At 36.4% G+C, this 21,009-nt stretch overlaps 1 protein-coding gene across 3 annotated transcripts in view; it reads right to left on the reverse strand.

The window, feature by feature from the left end:
- The window catches only part of LOC142435012 (bromodomain and WD repeat-containing protein 3), a 175,854-nt gene that overhangs the window by 22,206 nt on the left and 132,639 nt on the right, over positions 1-21,009 (reverse strand). For 2 of the 3 annotated variants that reach the window (XM_075539613.1, XM_075539612.1), the window contains exons 23-32: positions 12,508-12,676; positions 11,829-11,942; positions 7,975-8,082; positions 5,726-5,850; positions 4,978-5,060; positions 3,580-3,691; positions 2,652-2,713; positions 2,394-2,549; positions 1,167-1,287; positions 59-184 (exon numbers count right to left, since the gene is read on the reverse strand). In XM_075539613.1, coding sequence (XP_075395728.1) covers positions 59-184; positions 1,167-1,287; positions 2,394-2,549; positions 2,652-2,713; positions 3,580-3,691; positions 4,978-5,060; positions 5,726-5,850; positions 7,975-8,082; positions 11,829-11,942; positions 12,508-12,676 — 1,176 coding nt within the window. The remainder of the gene's footprint in view (positions 1-58; positions 185-1,166; positions 1,288-2,393; positions 2,550-2,651; positions 2,714-3,579; positions 3,692-4,977; positions 5,061-5,725; positions 5,851-7,974; positions 8,083-11,828; positions 11,943-12,507; positions 12,677-21,009) is intronic. The other variant, XM_075539614.1, reaches the window with a different exon arrangement.

Here is a 21,009-nt window from a genome sequence, read left to right on the forward strand (position 1 = left end):
AATAATCAGAAAAATCCCCAGAAGTTGAGAACATTGGAAAAGGGAAACTCTTTCATACCCAATAAAACGAAGTAAGACGTCAGTTACAATTTTGGCTGCTTTCACAATAGGACTGTCTGGCTCATTGAAAGTCCTGGCATTATGTTCAATGTAGCGCACTTCCCACATTAATGCCGATATTCTCCTGCAGAAGAAAAAACACCTCCTGCTAGACTTGCTCAATATATGTCTATTTTAGGAATATAGAACTCAGAACAATCAGGTAATAATTATGTTATGCCAAAGGTGGTCCAATACATGTATTTAATGGTGTGCACACACAGAAAGAGATGATATAGCCACATTACTTGAAGAATAGGAAAGCACTTCAAACCACTGTGCTGCATTTTAACATTTGGGAAACCTGACTGAGAATATTATGGATGACAAAAACCAAAAATTAAGTGTTTTTATAGTTAAAACAATGCCTAGTTTAGAGGGGAAGAAACAAGAATAAGGAAAAAGCAATACTAGAATATTTAAAAAGTAATTTTATTATGAATTATGGATATAATTTATGATGTATTACCTATTATTTTCATGCCAGATTTTAGTAAATAAAATGAAATATCGCACTATATAAATATAGTCAAATCTACGTTACGAAAAGCATATTAGGCAATTCATGGAATCACTGTAGCTGGGGCACAATGGAACCTGGGATGAGAGGGGGAACATAATCATCTCGTAATTGCTCTCAAGCAAAACTAAGTAAGAAATAACTTGCCTCTCTTCCTGTATACATTTTCACGACTGGTCATTAAATCTCAATAACTGCTAAGACCTGACTGAAGTCTCTAAAAGCACCTTAATGATGCTGAATTCACAAAACCACTTAATCTATGTTTAATAATCAAAATTTAACTCTAATTTTGTTTTATTCATGATTTATGCTACTGACAATTTCCTCCCTTGTGCTTCTTTCCCTACCACCTTTTTTTTAAACTAAAGAAGACTGCGATAATCTATTGAATAAGTGGAAATTATGGTCTTTTTAGAAGAAATTTTAGAGTACATCTTTTGAATGATAACTTTGCACTATGTAAAGCACATATGTCATCATGCAAGAATTAAAGCAAAAAATACAATGTTATGAATTTTATCATAACTGGTCAAATGAAACAGACCTGTAAAAGCGATTTTCAAGTCTCCTCCTGATGGTGTTGAGGTCAGTTGGATATGCAACTACAGTACAATACAAGGGGTAGGCACTGAGATCCACTGGAACAGCAAAAGGGCTGGAAAAATCTACAGAATTATCAAAGTTAAAAAAAGAAGTTATAAGGAAATTAATATCGCATGCTAAAACATAAATTAACATCAAATATATGCAAGAACGAGTGATATACTACATTACTAAAATGACGATGATTTAATTTTTCTTGCATATATCTGTGTTGTGTTTTTTAAAATGCATTGGATTTAAATTCTGTACATTAAAACAACTTCTCAAGTGATATGTTTTAGGAACTGTAACTATTATGATGTGGTGGTGGTGTGTCATTGATTCCAATTCAAAGAAACACTGTAAAACAAAATAAGATTGCCCCATAGGATTTCTATGGCTGTAATCTCTACAAAAGCAAGACTGTCACATCGTTCTCCATAAGAAAGGCTGATCCATTTCAACCACTGATTTAGCAGTTATCAGCCAAATGTTTAACCACCAAGGCTCTTGATTAGGGTGATTAAGTTGCATTGCTTCCCACTAAGCTCTGGTGTCTCTATATGGGTTGAGTGTCCGACTACAAACTGCATAGCTCAGTGGTTCAAACCTACTAGCATCTCTGTGGGAGACAGATGAGACTGTCTGCTCTTGTAAAGATTTATAACCTCAGAGACTATGACGTAGCTATGAGGTGGAACTGACTTGAGAGGGTCAGTTTGGATTTGGTTCATTTCTTTTTTAAAAGTTTTATTAGCACTTCGTCCCCATATACATACCACACAATTCAATAGTTCAATCTTATCAAGAAGAGTTGTACAACCCTTACCACAAGAATGCAGCCTAAACAAGGCTGAGAGAGCCAAAATGACTCCAGAAACAAGAAAACACTTACATGCTTGCCTTTACTATTAATCCCCAGCGTGTTAAACACTGTCAGTCATTCCTTTGGCCAATTACTTTGGAGATATAAATAGATATATCTCCAGTGACTGTGAGTTGAAAGTGAAGTATACAGCGAGAAAGTGGATTTGCTTTTAAAAAACCAAAATTTTGTGAGCTCCCTAGCTCTCTTTAATTTTCCTAATAGCAGGAGGCTTCAAAAGATTCTCGAAAAATTACATTATTTTAAATTCAACTTTTCCACAAAATTTTGAAGCTCCTTTGTGTTCTTTTGTATTCATCATACCCAAGGAAAGGAGGTGGTTGATGCCCTGAATAACCCGTTCACATTCCTCATCTCTGGAATGAGCCCCCCATTCGCCTTCTTGGGGTTTGTAGAGTAAAGCAGTCAGCTCCTCCTGGGACACGGGAACACCAGCACCAACTTCATCTGGAAAAGCAGCTACGCATACGTTGAAAGATCAGAAAGCATTAATTTCCAGTATCATGCCTTTGCTACTTTACTGTTCAAAGAATTTTAATTCATTTTGAAAAGTATGCTTACTTCCTTCTGGAATTGGTTCCATGTCCCAGGGGCTCATCTTTTCTCTCTCATTATTGTCCCAACTATAAAAAATTACAAGATCAAACAAAATCCACACAACACTTCTGAATGCTAACAGAATTTTCATACTTGGGGGTAAATTTTACAAAAGGACAGTATTGTTGTCTATAAAGTATCATTAACTTGAATAAAGACAGTCATCGCAAATAAAGAAAATATGATTGACCAATATGAATTTGAGAGGGCAGTATGACTGTCCTATCATAAGTCTTTGCTTTTTTCTTCCAACATATTATATATTGAATAATAGGGAAGTCAAAAGAATAAAGGATCTTTTTAGAAAATATTGTTTAAACTAACATTCAATTTAATAGATTTCTTACTTCTTTCTTTTTACTCTCTCCTAATAACTTATGTAATAAAACCCTTCTAAAATGTTTTTATTATTTCCTTGTCCCAAAAGCAATCTTCACAGAATAAACATTTCTTCTATAATTTTTGAGAAGAAAACATCATTTGGTAGAAAAGTTACAACCCTGGTATTGCATGAAAAATTAACTGCTGTCGCAAAATAGAACCTCCTATAAACAAAACGCAATCACAATGGCCTAGAACAGATATGAGCACTAAAGTCCTAAGACTAGGTTACGCACAATTTCAGCATTCTCTATGAACAAATAGTTGGTGACTCTTAGGACGGCAGAAGTTCGTCAGAGAACATCAGGCCATAAGGAAGTTAGACATAAGTACTTAGTGCTTGCTTTGCTTTGGCATGCATATTGGACTAAAGAGGTTATCAGCATCAAATTTCTTTGCTGCAGGCACACTGTAACACTAAGTAAATCTAGAAAAACGTACTCCTGATTGGGTTTACAGCAAGTCCACAGACAGTATTCTATAGGGTATTAAAGAAGATAACCATACTTACTGGACACTGTAACACTGGAAAGAACTATCAGGATACTCTGGTTGAAAAGGCTGCTGACTCTCCACAGTTCCAAACCACCAGGCATCATCTATTATACTGCGGAATCTATCACCTATGATATTTTAAACAGTTCTTTAAGAGGTGTGCTGAGCTATACCCCACTCCGTGTTGTTGCTGTTTGCTGAATACACAAGTGGCAGTGTACTGATACATTATCAGACATTTTATGCAATCTGAGTTTTTCCAGATAATTGAATTTCACCTCATTTTTTCACATTTTTGGACATTTTTATGTGTTAAAAAATTTCCTGAAATAAATCAGATCTCTCCATGTCATTTTAAATAAATGCAACATAACAAAATTTAAGCTTTATTAGTTAATTGGGTTCCTCATTAGGTGTACTCCTTACTACACTCTATGTATAATTTTTTTCCTTTTAGTTTTTTAAAAATCTTTACATACTAGTTTTCTATTTCTTAATGCCTGAGAATTACAAAATCTACGTATTACCAACAAAAACTGTTTCTTACTTATTAGGAGGATTTAAAAAAAATCGCATAGGAAACATTTGCATAGCGTTCACTATGTGCCAAGTAGAATTTTATATGTTCTGTATGTTAACTCACTTACTACTTACATCTCATGGCTGTGTCACGATGGGCTCCACGTTTTTACATGAGGGAAGTAAGGCACAGTGAGGCTACAAACTTGCTCAAGATCCAATAGTGCTTGAGCCAGGAGTCCAAGGAAAGGCATAAGGCCTCATCTTTCAAAACTACATATTTGCGATGGCTAAAAGGATAGGCAATGTTTGTGCAAACAATGTCTATCAATGAAAAATTCTTATAACATCGTATGGTAATATGTAAGCAATTGTCCTTAATTTTTTCCCCTTATATTAGTGTTCTATTGTTTTGGGGTAAGACAGGAAATGAAGAAAAAACAGAGAGAGGTTCTGGTTCATTTAATGCAGGGCTCTAAAGCACGGAAGGAAGGAAGGGAAAGGAAAGTGAAATACTGGAGAGGAAGAAGGGCGGGAGAGGAGAGAATGAGCAAGAGAGGAAGGTAGGAAGCAAAAAAAGGACAGAAAAAAACCGCAATCAGTAGTGATCTGTTTAACACATCCAAATATCAAGTGCTCCATTTTAGGTCAATTGATATTTGATAATTTTCTTTCTATTCTGATTTATATTGTAGTAGAGAAGGTATCAATCGACAAATCTGAGGTTATAGGCTATGCATGATGATGTGTGCAAAAGCTGACAAGAAAATTCAATTTAATTCTTCTAATTTGGCTGATTGCTCTGTTTACCTAGTTTATATTTTTTCTAAATGAGAGTAAAAGAGGTAGTTTACTTCAAAACTTCACAGTTAACAAGGGACAATTTTATATTTACCAATCTGCCAATTTCTTTCTTTAGCTTCATTGTAAAATTGATGCAGCACCAGGAAGTCAATGACATCGGGCATGTCATGATACCTATTCAAAAAACAAAGCACATGTAAATCAATATAGAGTGTATACATGGGGTTTCAAAGAGTTCATGGAAAATTCTATTTTTTCCATGAATTTTTTTGAAGCTCCCTCATATTACTAAGTATCCAAGGAAATTTTAAATGTGGAGTTATCAGGGAAAATATGACAAAACTTCCTAGAAATGCTATAACTTCAATAAACCCCATATGCAATGATCTGTTCAGCAGTTCCCTGTCTGCTGCTGCCTTACTTTAATGACGTAATGATATCAATGAATGCCCGTAATATTTAAAGTAAGGAAGTATCCTATATATTGGCTTTTAGAATTGATGTTCTTCCTTCTCTCTATATGTCAAGCTCAATTTGAAGATATGTCATTTACTTATTTACTACAAGAGAAATAAAAGAAACCACCATATTTCAAGCATTCAACTAGGCACTCTGTAAAGGTTTCTTTTTATTCTGAGAAAGCTATTTTAGTATTTATATTTCATTTTACATTAAGTAACTTGTCACTTAAGTGGAGAAACCAAGAATTACACATTTGGTTTTTGTGCTTTTAAGCCTGTGTTGTTTCCTCTTCTAGAATCCTATACTTTAAAGGATCTACAATAGATATTCAAATATGCACACACACGGAGATAGAGAACCAGAAAAAAGTTACTCACTTAATAGAAAAAGATTCTCCAGTCATTTTTCCTGAAATGGGGTCCAGAAATGCAAGTTTCAAGCAGCATAGCGTGGGTGGTCCAACCTCATATTTGATTCCTACAATCTTAACAAACTCTTGCTCCTATTCATGACAATACCAACATAATATTATTTTCAACACACACTGCCAAACATCTATGTAATGTTTCATTATTACTTAAACTATATAAACTTAACTGAATATCTACCAAGTGCTAGGCACTAAGTATTAATTGTAATAAATAAGATAAGATTCCTGACCATTAATAGGTTGAAGCTTATTTAAGGAGCCCTGAGCCATGGTGGCATAGGGGGTTATGGGTTGGGTTGCTAATTCAGTGATTAGCAGTTCAAAACCAAAAGCTGCTCCATGGGAGAAAGGTGGGCATTCTACTCCCATAAAGAGTTAAAGTCTTGGAAACCCACAGGGGCAGTTCTAAGCTGTCCTATGGAGACACTGAATTTGAACTGACTAGATGCCAGTGAGTTTTGGTATGGTTTCTTGGGTGGTGATATAAGTTCATTGTTGAGCTACTGTCCCAAAGATCAGCTGTCCAACCCACTATCTGTTTTGTGGGAGAAGGATGAGGCAGTCTACGTTATAAAGATTTATTGACTTGGAAACCCTATGGAGAAATTCTACTCTGCCTGAGACAGTTGCTATGAGCTGGGATTCACTCAATGGTAGTGGGTTGAATTCAGTAGTCAAGTATATTTGAGAAAACTCTATGGGGGATTTTCATATTCTGCCTGGCTAAGAGCTGTTTTGTTAGCAGAAATAAAGTATGTGAGTGCATAGGTGTACATACATGCATGTGTTTGGGGAGCAGACATAAACTTTTTCAATGTCTATATTACTATCTCCCAACATGGTTGAATTATTAGTCACATTTAACAGATCACAAAACTGACCCTCACACATAATTTGCTTAAAATTATATACTAGTATATAGCAGAGCTGGTATTGAAATCCAGGTTTCATTCCAAAAGTCCAAAAGCCCATGCGCTTACACCACAAACGGGTGGTTTCCCACAATTTCCTTCACCCATAATATTAGTATTAAAAATAAGAAACCATTATGTTTTACTTATTCCCCTGATCCTAAAAGAGAACTTATCTTCCATCTGATTCAGAAAAGGCGGTTGTCATCTATTAGTGAGCCATGACTTTCACTTAGTTATTTATCAATGACATACTTAATAATATAATTTTATAGGTATATAAATATATATGTGTGTATATGAATAATAAGCTCTGGTGGCATAGTGTGTAATGCATTCAAGGTCTGCAGTTTAAATCTATCAGCATCTCTGCAAGAAAAAGATGACGTTAGCTGTTCCCATAAAGATTTAAAATCTCAAAAAGCCTGAAGGAGCAGTTCCACGCTGTCATATAGGGTTGCAATGAGTCAGAATTGACTTGATGGTAGTGGTTTAGGTTTGAGTATATATATATGTATATGATAATTTCTGTTTACGTTTATTTTCTTTTGCTTTTCCAACAAGCATTTGGAGGGAAATTTTACGGTGGTTTTCAGGTAAATGATGGGTTGTTATATGATGATTAGCATGTTGAAAACAATGAAGGAAATAGTTTATATTTTGATCCATAAAACACTGTAAGTTTTTAAGCTTCTTGGGAAATGTGATATTTAATGTAATCCAGACCTGACAGAGCTTTGAGGGCGATTACAGTCAACCTATTTAGTCAGTTCTAGAACTTTTGACATGTCCAATGCTGCTGATGGGGAACATATTGAGACCAGGGAATTCTCCTGCTTTGCTCTAGAGCAGCGGTTCTCAACCTGTGTGTGCGTCACGACCCCTTTGGGGGGGGTGCCCAATGACCCTTTCCCGGGTGTAGCCTCATCCATAACAGTAGCAAAATTACAGTTATGTAGTAGCAATGAGAATAATTGTATGGTTGGGGGCTCACCACAACAGGAGGAACTGAATTAAAGGATTGTGGCATTAGCAAGGTTGAGAACCACTGCTCTAGAGGAACTGAAGGAAATTAAGTGAAACAATTAAGACCATATAAAGCATATAAACTCAGGAAAAATATAAATGTATCCCATAACACTCAGCTGTATGAAGAGTATTGTGCATCGTCTTATCTTAAACACACAATTAGCAGCAAAGTACGCATGAAATTTAGAAAAATAGGGTTGTCAACTTAATTCAAAAGCAACTTCAATGGCATAGCTTACGAAATTAGCAAACTTACTCTGAGGTCCATTTTGTTCCATGGTTGTTTTTGTAAATTAACGCTGTATATTTTTGATTTCCTCACAGCCCGCACATAAGCTTCATGCCCTTGCCTAAAATATATAAGCTAAAAGAAAATACATTAGGTATTAAACAGCAGCTTCCTCTTTTAATAATTCTATATACTACAATACACCTTTAAACACTCTCTTCTGTTGGCAACACTTGGAATTTAAAAAAAATGTACAAAAATCCGTTTTACCATTAAATGATGTCCATTCAGTACTCATGCCTATATAGCCCTGCATTAAGTACCATGTAATATAAACAATACACACATATGCACCTTCCTAAGTCTGCTAAGGTTAATATAACTAAATGAATATACACAAAACATGTCGTCTTTCCAGTCATAACTTACACTTGTTTATTTTTAATAAATCATTTCATTGGGGCCTCTTACAGCTCTTACAACAATCCATACCATCAATTGTATCAAGCACATAAGTATGTTTCCATCATCATTTCCAAAACAGTTTCTTTTGACTTGAGCCCTTGGTATCAGCTCTTCTTTTTCCCCTCCCTCCTCCACCATTCCTTTCATGCTCGTGAACCCTTGATAATTTATAAATTACTTTTGTTTTCATATTTTACATTTTCCACTGTGTCCCTTCACTCACGTTTGATATAACTGGTATATTAAATATCAATACTTTAATACTAATATTATCCACCACACACATACACACATACAAACACACACTAACATGGGTAAATAAAAAGTATTGTTACTAAGGTTCCAATTCATAAATGCATGGGTTTATTAAAAAAAGGTATATCAAATCAATAGATGCCTGCAGACAAGTTCTCTGAGTAATATATTTGTCTTCGTCTTATCAGGGTACCTTTGTAAGCTCACATTTCATTCTAGCCCCAATCTGGGAATAATTAGCTCTTATGACATAGACCTGCTTAATGCTCTCGTTCATGAAGAGATTATTGAATTTTTTGCGTGTGGTGAAGGAATTAGATCGTGCCTGGCTATCAGATAAAATAGCATCTGGGGTCTTAAAGGCTTGTCTTCAAACAAGCAGCCACCTGAGTGAGGTGTGAACTGGGCCCACTTGGAAGAAATACACAAAGCTGAGTGATTGTGAATTGTGGATTGTGAATAATAAAATCTAAACCCAAAGGAGGGAATTATGTCAGAGCTTAAATTGTGAACATCCAGTTTATAGAAGGCTATCAAGGGCAGTGGGAGCCCAAAATCCATGCACAGAAGCCACATATGAATTAAGCCTCTGGTGAATCCCCTCGGACCATAGATGAGTGATTTGAGCAGCCTTGCTATCATGCAGATTGAAATAGTGTCTTCATTTGTTTTCCTGTGTTTTGCATCATTTTGTGTATGAAATCTAGGCAGGTAGCACAGTCGAGACAGTGACTGCATTGATTTGTTGGAGGGTATGGCAGAGGAGGTTGCAGGCAGATGGAGAACTGATGGCGATGAGTACCTGAAAGAAGTAAATACTGTAAAATTGACTGTGGAGATGATTATACATCTCTCTTTAATATGATTGAGCTACTGAATTGTGTATGTGAGTTATATGCCAACAAAGCTGTTAAGAAATGTTCCCACCAAAACGGTGGTCTCCAAGGAGCTCTGTTTGCCTGTTAAAATGAAGGCAAAGAGGTTAGTTCCAAAAGTTATGGTGACAATTTATTGGACTCAATGGCAGTGAGTGAGAATCTTGATAGATTTTCTCGACAGATATAGGACGGTCATGGGACCTTTTATGACATTTTAAGAAAACAGAAAACTGCACTGAATAGAAAAACAAAGGAAAATTTTGCTGGGGATTCTTCTTCATAATAACAATGTACTTGCTCATTCTTGAAGGTAGCAAGATCTGTTGTATGGGAATTCTGCTGGGAAACCTTATCTCATCCACCTTATAATACTAAACTTTCCTTTCAGCCATCTTTTTGTTTCCAAAACGAAAACAACTTTGAAGAGGAACACAATTAGTGGCCCTCAAGGATGCCATAGATGTTTTGATGGTATAAACTAAAGAGTGCAGAATTCTTTGGGGGAAGGGATTAGAGAGATGGCCTTCAAAAATATATAGATCTAGATGGAGAATACATTGATAAACAATAGATTTACACTTTAAAATTTGGTTTAATAAAGATTTCTATTATTTTATAGCTACATATGTTTACTAACCCTTGTGTGGGTCGGTATGTATATGTGTACACACATGTGTTTGTGTGTGTGCATAGTTATAATTACACACAGGACACAAAATTAAGTCATGTTAAGATTAAATGAAAAGTGTTCTAAGCATTCACATCAGAACTAACCGGACATGAAAGGGAAATGCATTCAAAGTGTTTGCTGAAACCATACGGCTCTTTTAGGGCAGCATGCACTAGCATATTCTCAATTCATTAAAATAAAAGTTTCTTTCTTGTCAATAATTTTAAAGGGAAGGTAGAGATAAATAGAAGAGAGTAAAATAAAAGAACTCCAAACTATGAGTTTAAATAACATACCAACATTTGCTATCAATCAATTTTATATAAATCTTTTTCTACTTATAATTTAGCTATTCTAAGTTAGCAAAATGATAAATATAGAGTTAAATCTTAGCATCAAATATAATTGTAAGAAAGCTAATATTAAATATGTTATTCTAAAAGTATTTATCATAATTCTCTTCTTACACTCCACAAATACCAGATACGTTGTATAAGGCACTTAGAATTATTATGAGGCATAAAAAGAAATGTTTTTCCCCTCAAGGAAAAAAAAATATATATATATACATATACATACATACATACATGGAGACATATGAGAGTGTCTTCAAAAACTTTGTGGGAAAAGATGAATGAAAAGATAATAGAATTTTCCTGCAAACTTTCAAAGCCCCACTCATAAAACTATAATACAACATAGAATATAACATGTATCATCTCACTGCCAGTGAATTAGTTTTGACTCATAGAGACCTTATATAGGGTGTCTAAGGTGGTAAACCTTTACAGATAGTCTAACTTTCTCCCATGGAGGACTGACTGACTGGTGGGTTGAAACCATAAAGAGGAATCATTTGGTGGGAATTAGAGATCATATTGAGAAGATATCAAAGATGTGTGGCAGGTGTGTTCCTGGATAAATCGTATTTAGATGAAGGGCTTTAATAGGTAAGTTTAAAAGTAGCACAGTTATTAAGAGATCATTTGTATAAAAAGTATGCCAGTATTTCTGCCTTTATGAGTTACTTTTTAAAAATTATGTATTTGGCACATTTCACTGTATGAGTCTATCATACACCTTCCCCATTACCAGAACAATTATCATCACTTAATACACACCAGTCTTAAAGGCTATGAGGATGTGCCACCGAGTTTAACAAAATAGATTAATATGGTAAGCTCCCATTATCGCTTAAAAAAATCTCTAGGTGGTGTAAGCGATTAATGGACTACTTACTGCTAACCTAGAGGCTAATGGTTCAAGCCCTAAATACTTAGGGACACCTAAAAAGAAAGGCTTGGTCCTCTGTTGCCATAAAAAGAATAAACCAAGAACACTCTCAGGAGCACAGTTCTATTCTGTCACATGGGGTCACCATGAGTCAGCATTAACTTGATGGCAACTGATTTGTTTGTTTTTATTTCTTTAAGACATTTTGCTAGGTTCTATGAAGAATATAAAATAGCTAACTATCCGCAAGATCAAACAACTAAGCAAATCAATTAATATAAAAGTATATAAAACTATAATAATTTTAAGAATATAAATGTTCTGGCATTAATGAACGAATTGCTGATGCTGTAAGAGATCAAAGAGCAGGTCATAATTACCTCATCTCCCATCTGCGGGACAAACGGAGAGCGTCTGGGTATGGTGTCGAGGATCCACTGAGGGGCAAGCCATTCTTCACTGAGTTCACCTGCCAAAGAAACTCGTCTTCCTTTCTAAAATAGAGTTCACAAATATATACACCATCAATACGTGAAGACACAGAGAATGTTAAAAATAGAGGGCCGTAATAAAAGTGAAAATATATTTTGCATATGAGTTTGAATAAATTTTATACAACTAAAATCATTAAGAAATTATTTAATGTGTTGCTTAATTTTTCCTGGTAAGGACTACACTTCCAATCTAAAACCTACCCACTTTATCTATAGAAGGGAAAAGAAATCAGTGGAATGAAATAAAAATATGTAACAAACTGGAAGAGGAGTCTAACATAATTTAATTCCCACATTTCTCTATTTTAAAAGTTTAAACAGTACAGAAATGTATAACTGGTGACATGAAAGGAACTTTATACTATGCTGATTTATTATTTTATAACTGCTACAAAGAGCCTATAGTTTAGATAAACCAAACATTTCAAAACTTCTTTGTATTCTGAAGTAATTTTAAACTATTTTTACTTAGTTTCTCAGATGACATGTTACTGTTAAGAAAAAGTCAAGCATAACATATTCAGATGTCAAAGGCAAACAAACAACAAAATGCAAAATTGCATACTTTCTTTCTAGCCTGTTTAGGTTTCTTGTCCCTTTCTTCTAATGACTTCAAATTCTCCTCCTCAGAGCTGCTGCATATTTTCCTTGTTGTCTGTCTCGTTTGTCTCTTTGGAGGTTGCAAATTTATCCCCGCATCTGCGGTCCAATCAGAATATTCACTAGATGAATCACTGTAAATAAAGCAAAATAATAAATGCATAAAAATAGAGAAGACTAGATTAGTTTTAAAACTGAAAGATAATCATTTTAAGCAAAAAAAAACATTCTAAATGACATAGTTTGTAATTTAATTAATACGGGAGAAAGAAATACCAATGTGATTATTATCTAAGTCAGCGGTTCTCAACCTGTGGGTCGCGACCACTTTGGGGGGGGTGTCAAACAACCCTTTCACAGGGGTTGCCTGATACATGCTGCATATCAGATATTTACATTAAGTTTCATAGCACTATCAAAATTACAGTTATGAAGTAGCAATAATTTTATGGTTGGGGGGGTCACCACAACATGAAGAACTTTATTAAAGTGTTACAGCATTAGGAAGGTTGAGGACTATTGATCTAAGTGATTATAATGAAACGTTCCTTAGATGAAGTATAATGTTTTGTTTCCTATAATAGGATTTTAAATCCCTATCCAAATGTGATGGTTAGGGATAATGTCAACTAGACACTCGGGTAGTGTTGGGCCGGGGACCAGCCTATACATTGGGTCACAGTCTGATGAAATCTCCTTGGGTTATAAACTTTTCTGTACAAAAGGGAAGAAGCTTGGGACTTCTCTCTCTCCCTCTGCCACTTTATCTTCCTGCTTGCTGGGACAGTGCCTGCCTCCAGGGGTGGCTGGCCCTAAGCGGGCCACGTGACCCTGAGAGGTGTTGGTATGTTGCCATGTTTCCATCAACTCTGGATCCATGTGACTCTGCATCACTGGCCTGTGAGCTTCCTATTTCATGCTTCATTTCTCTGTAGCTAGCTTGCATCAAACGTGTGGACTTGAGCAGGACTGGACTGGGATGCCTTCTTGATATAAAATTACTTCTTGATATGAAAGCTCTTCCCTATACATATATGACTGTTACTTATTTTGTGTCTCTACACAACCTGGCCCAACAAACCAAATCACAAAATGTTTTTTAAAAATATGAACCTGGAGATGGGGACAAGATTTCATCCAAATGACAAACTCCACTGAATATGTCAACAAGAGAGACATTAAAAAAATAAGTTGGGTACACACAGTTGATCATCTTGGAACTCTGAGCATCAAAGGAAAAGATAAAAGCCTGAACTGAATACTATTTCTAAAGGTAAACAAAAGCGTGATGGAGAAGAGAAATGGAGCATGGGCTCAACACTGCATGCAACCACTTTGAGAAACAAAAGGCAAAGCACCCAGGTAAGGAGACGTCAACTTCCTGAAGTCCTCATCGGAACGGACACATACTGTGGTAGATGCAGTTAAACAAGGTGAGAAAAACACGAGCCCGATTTGGAAAAGTGCAGTAAAACAGGTGAAACGGTTGCTTCTCTAATTCCAGGAGCAACTATTGGGCTAGGGGAGCCAGCCAAGGATGATGAAATAGCTCACGAGCAGACACTCCTAGATGTTTAGGTTGACAGCCCATAAGGAGGGGAAGTCCTATGAGTGGTGTTTGGAGAGAGTGGACTCGGTGCACACCCAATCCTCCCTGGCTGAGGCTGGGCAGGAACTGAGTCATTGCCTATGCTTATCTAGAAGTGCATCGGGCCTATGGCAGCACTGCATGGTGACTGGGTAAATGCTTCCCTACTTTCCCTACTACCCCTGTCCAGTGACAAAGAGGAGGGCCAGGGTTGAAGCCTCTCCCACCCTACAAATCCAGTGGCTAAGTACGCCCCCTCTCCTTGCCACCCAACACTCTAATTTCCTTAGGGCTGCTTCCCTTACAGCCATAAAGTTTCTCAATATGGCTCGTCTCCCCAATACTCTGCAACTCCCACCAATGGTTTAGGTGGAACTACTATGCGAGCAAGGTGTAACACTAAGACAGGGAATTGGACAGTTTTTGTTACCACCACCCCTCCCCCCATACCCACTTGGCTATAAGGATGAGTCATCTTTGAAACAGAAAGAGAAGAAACCTGGAAGACCCTGGAAGAGCACCTTCAAGATCGATGTCTTAAGTGGCAGAGGCCTCTGGGGTCAAATGCATTACAGATGGTGGCGTGGAGATTCAGAGCAGTAGCACTGAGACTATGGGGTACTTTCTCCTTATCTGGCCTAAGACTATGGAACTGTGGAACAGAGTGTCAGGTGGACTAGCTCCCCATGGAGGCAAGGGTCAAGGGACCATGTGACTGAGGCTGCGAACCAGAGAAAGACACAGCTACCACAAGGCTGAGAGGTTGAGAACCAGAGAGAGACATGGCTGCTAGCTAAGGAGAACAAAGATTGCATCATTACTGCTTGACGATCCCGACCTGGGGTAACATATTAGCTTCCCTGATAAATCCCCTTAACTGCGAGTATAGTCTGTGAGTTCTGTGTAGCCATATCCACAGATTATCGAACTCAGTATAGAGGTAGAGCGGTGGGGAGGAACAGTCAGAATCAGAATAATCGTGAAGGAAGGAGCATAGGGCATATCTGATTCTTGCCTTAGGGCAATAGGGAAACCAGGGGAGGTCAGATATAGCTCCCATCACTGCCATTTATTATTCCTGCTATCACTGAACTTTAGACCTGTGCCTGCCATCTTCGCTATTGGAGGTATGCAGATGCATGAATCTGTCCCAGAGGAGCTCTAGCTCCTTGCTACCATGGCTACTGATTTGGAAGGGCAAACAAGGCTACCAAGTACTCATTTCTTCTTTATGGTATGTGTTTTTGTCTTTCTGGGTTTTCTTTATCTTTCATTTGTTTATTCCTCCCACACACTCCTTATCCTCATTTTCTTTCTCACCCATCGTCTTTATTTTCTGCCTATCCAGGGGTAGGCAGAAATTTTATTTCCACTAGTTAGCCATATCTATATCACACATATTACCTGTCACCCATCCACAGGGTGAATGCCATGACTTGCTCCTGAACCATGGCACCAACAAAACACTATGGATGACACCTGCTCAACCTACCTGCAGCTGTTTCCCATGGCCAGCAACAGAGACCAACACTTATACTCCAAACACCTGGAAACAAGCCTCAGTACTGCCAAACGAAGTGCGACCAAAATACTTAAGTCAGGATGATATCAAGATAGAAAAGACTGTTTTAATTTAGATAAAAATAAATTCTAACAAAAGCACAAAAAATTAATAAACCTTCTAATCTGAACATCTGGATATAAAATAGAGTAAAACCATCATAATTAAACACGCCAACACATAATCAACAAATAAAAGGACTTTAAAACATCCCCGAGACAAACAACTTCAAACCAAACAAAGAGGAAGGCAAAGATACCAAAGGCAAGTATCCAAAATAAAGAACAATTCAAAAGATAGTATATAGGAACTTCCTAGAAGTCAAAGAAACCATGAACAGTATCATGGAAACACACTCAATACCCTAGAAAACGAAAGGAAAACAATACAAAAGGAAAACAACAAAATAAATAAATATTAGAAACTATACAAAAAGAACAATTAGAAATATAGAGGATGAAGATTAAAATTTCAGAGATCTGTAACATGTTGAAAAGACAAAAGAATAGACTTGAACCAATTGTAGAACAGACAGGAAAAGTAAAAGAAAAAATATTTCCATACAAATTTCAATAAGGAAAAATCCAGAAGCAGCAGCATTGGAATTATGTGAAGCAATATCAAGAGGAAAAATTTACATGTGATTGGAATTCCAGAACAGTAAACTGAAAAACTCACTGCTATCTAGTCAATTCTAACTCAAGTGACCCTATAGGACTTGGTAGAACTGCCCTTGTGCATTTCCGAGACTACCTCTTCACAGTAGAAAGTTTCATCTTAGGAGCCCAACAGGGAACCAATGCACTAACAGGGCTTAAAAACAAAACAAACGCCACACAGAGAAAATTGTCAAAGGTTTTCTATGACAAAATATCCCTAATATCATAAATCAAAGGTTCTCAACCTGTGGGTTGCGACCCCTTTGGGGGTCAAACGACCCTTTCACAGGGGTCACCCAATTCATAACAGTAGCAAAATTACAGTTATGAAGTAGCAACGAAAATAATTTTATGGTTGGGGGGTCAGCACAACATGAGGAACTGTATTAAAGGGCCATGGCATCAGGGAGGCTGAGAACCACTGGCAAAAATGATGAAAGGATATCAGTCCAAGAAGCTCAACAAGCCCTATACAAGATAGAAACAAAAGAAAGCCATTAAGATATATCATAATTATTTTCTAAATAAAAGACAAAGAAAGTCTCTTGAGAGCATCTCAGTACAAAGGAAATGTTACCTACAAAATAAAATTAGTAAGACTAAGCTCTGATTTCTCTACAGAAACCACTGCAAAAAGGCAATGGGATGACATACATAAAATCCTGAAAGTCAAAACTGTAAACCAAGAATTATATATCGAGCAGAACTATCCCTCAAATACAATGTCAAAATTAGGACATTTACTGATAAAACAAAAGTTTAGATAATTTGTAAAGACCAAATCAAACTTGGAAGAGATCATAAAGAGGGTCTCTTGTACAGAGAACAACATCAAATAACACCTGAGAATAATGCACATAACATCACTCACAAACCAACTTAAGGAGAAAAAAACATCTCATAAACAAAATATGCTTATCTGACTACAAATAAAGAAAAAATTTTACCACACCATAAATGACAATAACAACAAAGTCAAAAAAGGGAATAAATGGCCTAAGTATAGAACTCTGAAATGTAGAGGAAGTTGGGATGATTTCAAGATAGAAGAGACTTTTAACTTTAAGCTAAAAATTCTAAGATAGGCACAAAGAAAGTTGATAAAGCTCCTAATCAAAATAAAGAAGCAGAGAATCATAAGGACTTAATAAACACAAAAACAACAACAAAAAATCTGATAAGAAAATGAGCACAGTACATACATAAAAGAAAAATTCAGAAGAAATCAACACCACAAAAAACACACAAAACAACACCAGTGAATTCATACACATTATTAATAACACTGAAAAATAGATTAATTTATTCAGCAGGAGAAAGAGAGTAGCAGAGTGGGTTTAAAAACACAATCTATCAACATACTGCTGCAATTGACTCACTTTAGGAACAGAGATAAGATAGACAACTATACTTTAATCTTAGGTTTAACACATCACTTATAATGAAGGACAGAACAAATAGAAAGAAATTGAATAAATACACAGAAAGCTCCACACAATACAAACACAATAAACATCGTTTTCTGGTGTACATAGATCAATGTGTACAATAAACTATGTGGTAGCCACAAAAGCAAGTGTCAATGAATTTAAAGTATCCCAATAATATAAAGTACCTTCTTGGATGTAATATAATTGTAGATCAATACAAGAAGAACAAGGAAAATTAAAACAAATAAATAGAAACTGAATAAGACCCTGTTAAAACTACTAGATAATAGAATAGGCAGAGATAAAAATTCATAGAATCAAGTGAGAATGAAAAGAGAACATATCAAAATACTGGGATACAGGAAAGGCAGTGATCAGAGGTCAATGTATATCAACAACACATATCAAAAGAGACGATCCATAAAGGACAACAAATAGACTTTGAACTATTTATAGGCTTTCATTTTTGTTGTTGTTGCCATTTTGGCTGTTGTTGTAGCTATCGTTTTATTTTCTAATGTTGCTTTGTTGCGCTCAGTCTTGTGTTTGTGCATATTGTTGTTGCTGTGTGTCTATCTGGATGGGATACGCAGGATAAACAAGCCAGAAGAGAGAACAATGGGATGATAGTTCCAGGGGCGGGGCATGGGAGAGGGTGGGTGGGGAGGAAGTGGGTGTTAACAAACCCAGGGAGACAAGGGAACTACTCTGAAAATTGAAGGTGAGGAGGGTGTCTGAGGCCTGGTAGGGCTTGATCAAGGGCAATGAAATCCAGAGGAATCACTGAAACTCAATTGAAGTTGGACATGACAGTAGGGCAAGAGGAAAGTAAAGGGAAACAGAGGAAGGAACTAGAAGGCAAAGGCCATTTATAGAGATCTAAATACAGGCATGTACATATGGAAATATATTTATATATGACAATGTGGAAATAGGTTTAGTATTAAGGAAGCAGATGGACATTGGGCCTCTACTCAAGTACTCCCTCAACACTTTGTTCTATCTACTTGGCATTCCATGATACTCACCTTTCTGACACCATTGCTAAAGATAAAGTGGGTGCATAAGCAAATATGCTAAACAAAGCTGATGGTGCCCGGATATCAAAAGACATAGTATCAGGGTTCTTAAAGACTTGTAGATAAACAAGTGGCCATCTGGCTGAGAAACAACAAAGCCCACATGGTAGAAGCACACCAGAATGTGTGATCATGAGGTCTCGATAGGATCAGGTATCAGGCATCAAAGACCCAGAAAAAAAAATCACATTGTTGTGAATGAGGGAGAGTGTAGAGTGGAGACCCAATGCCCATCTGCAGGCAACTGGATATCTTACAGGAAGATCTCGGGGAGGAGATGAGCCAGTCAGGGTGCAGTATAGCACCGATTAAACATACAACTTTTCTCTAGTTCTTTAATGCTCCCTCCCCCCACTATCATGACCCCAATTCTACCATACAAATCTGGGTAGATTTCTATGGTAGATTTGTATGAAGAGTTTATATCAAAGGTTCAGGCAGAAAGAAAGTGTTTTGAAAATGATGATGGCAACAAATGTACAAATGTGCTTGACACAATGGATATATGTATGGATTGTGATAAGAGTTGTATGAGCCCCCAATAAAATGATTCAAAAGAGAAGAACAAAATTGAGAAACCACTGCCATATTTAACAAAGAGAAGATGCAAACAGCCTGTGTAAGAAATTAAATGGGTGACATTATACAAAGTGACATTATGCAAACAACATGTGTAAGAAATTAAATAGGTGACATCATAATAAAAGTATTCATAGAATACAGTGAAAAACTATACAACAAATTTGAAAACCTGTAAGAAATGGACAAATTTCTAGAAACAGATGGCCTACTTAGACAAACACAGACTGAGGTAGATAATTTGTCTGTTTTTAGTCTGGAAGCTCCAGTGAATCCTGCTCATTTTGAGTGACTCTGCTGGCATTTGAAACACTAGCGACATAGCTACCAGCATCACTGCAGCACACAGGCCACCACAGGACAACAGAATGACAGACAAGTGGTCAATGGAAATCATAGCCAGGCTCGTAAGACTAGAAAAGGAACTAAAAGACATACAAATTGACAAATGAGTAAAACTCTCTATTTGAATATGATATGATTTAGCAAAGTGGCAGGGTACAAGATTAACATTAAAATATCAGTCAGATTCCATTCTACCACCAACCAACATTCTGAAAAGAAGAGAAGGAAAATAATGTCATAGCCAACCACTGTAAAAAATAGACACTTTGGAGTAAACCTTACCACAGATGCTCATGGAAAGAAGATTTAACATCACGAAAGTGATTTAATCCCAAATCAATCTACAGATAATATGTAATCATGATCCACATTCTAGCAATATTCTCTAAGGAGATGGAAAAACCAAGCACTAACTTTATCTGGAAAGAAAAGAGACCCCAGATAAGCAAACAACTAGTGAAGAAGAAAAGCAAAGGAAGCGGTCTCATGCTTCCCAAGCCCTCCAATACAGATAACAGTAGTCACAATAGTTGAGTACTGACACAATGACAGATACATTGACCAGTGGAGCAGAACAGAGAATCCAGAATGAAAATATTCTGCCTATGAAAAGCTGATCTTAAACAAAAGGCCCAATTCCATTAAATGAGGAACATCATTGAACCATTTAAAAATGGTGCTGCCAAAATAGATATCCATTTGCAGAAAAGTATAAAGCAAGATTCCTATCTCACATCACATACAAAAATATTCAAAGATGGATAAAACATGTAAATGTGAAATCTAAAATTATAAATATCATTTTTAAAAACAGAGGCAAGCTTAGAGAGTGAAATCACAAAATTCATTTGCAGAGTCCCCAAGAGGATTAAGCCTCCATTGAACTCCCTCAGAACAATGACCAGGAATGTGAATAGTCTTGCCTTCACATAAAGTGCACTGTAAATTCGATTAATGCAGATAGAATTTGGTTAAAATTGAACATCTTACCATTTGTTTACCCTCTTGATTAATCTTTAATTTGTTCCAGTTTCTGTTATCTTCTACATTCTCTTGGATTCAGCTTCTCTTGTGTTTTGCTATTGTTGCTTGTGTTTGTATCATTTTCTTTATATAACACCCCAAACCCAAACTCACAGCCATTGAGTTGATGCCAACTCATAGCAACCTTATAAGACAGGGTAGAAGTGACCCTGTGAGTTTATGAGTCTCTAAGTCTTTAAGGG

The sequence above is a fragment of the Tenrec ecaudatus genome, chromosome X (assembly GCF_050624435.1).
Source record: "Tenrec ecaudatus isolate mTenEca1 chromosome X, mTenEca1.hap1, whole genome shotgun sequence".
Taxonomy (NCBI): Eukaryota; Metazoa; Chordata; class Mammalia; order Afrosoricida; family Tenrecidae; genus Tenrec; species Tenrec ecaudatus.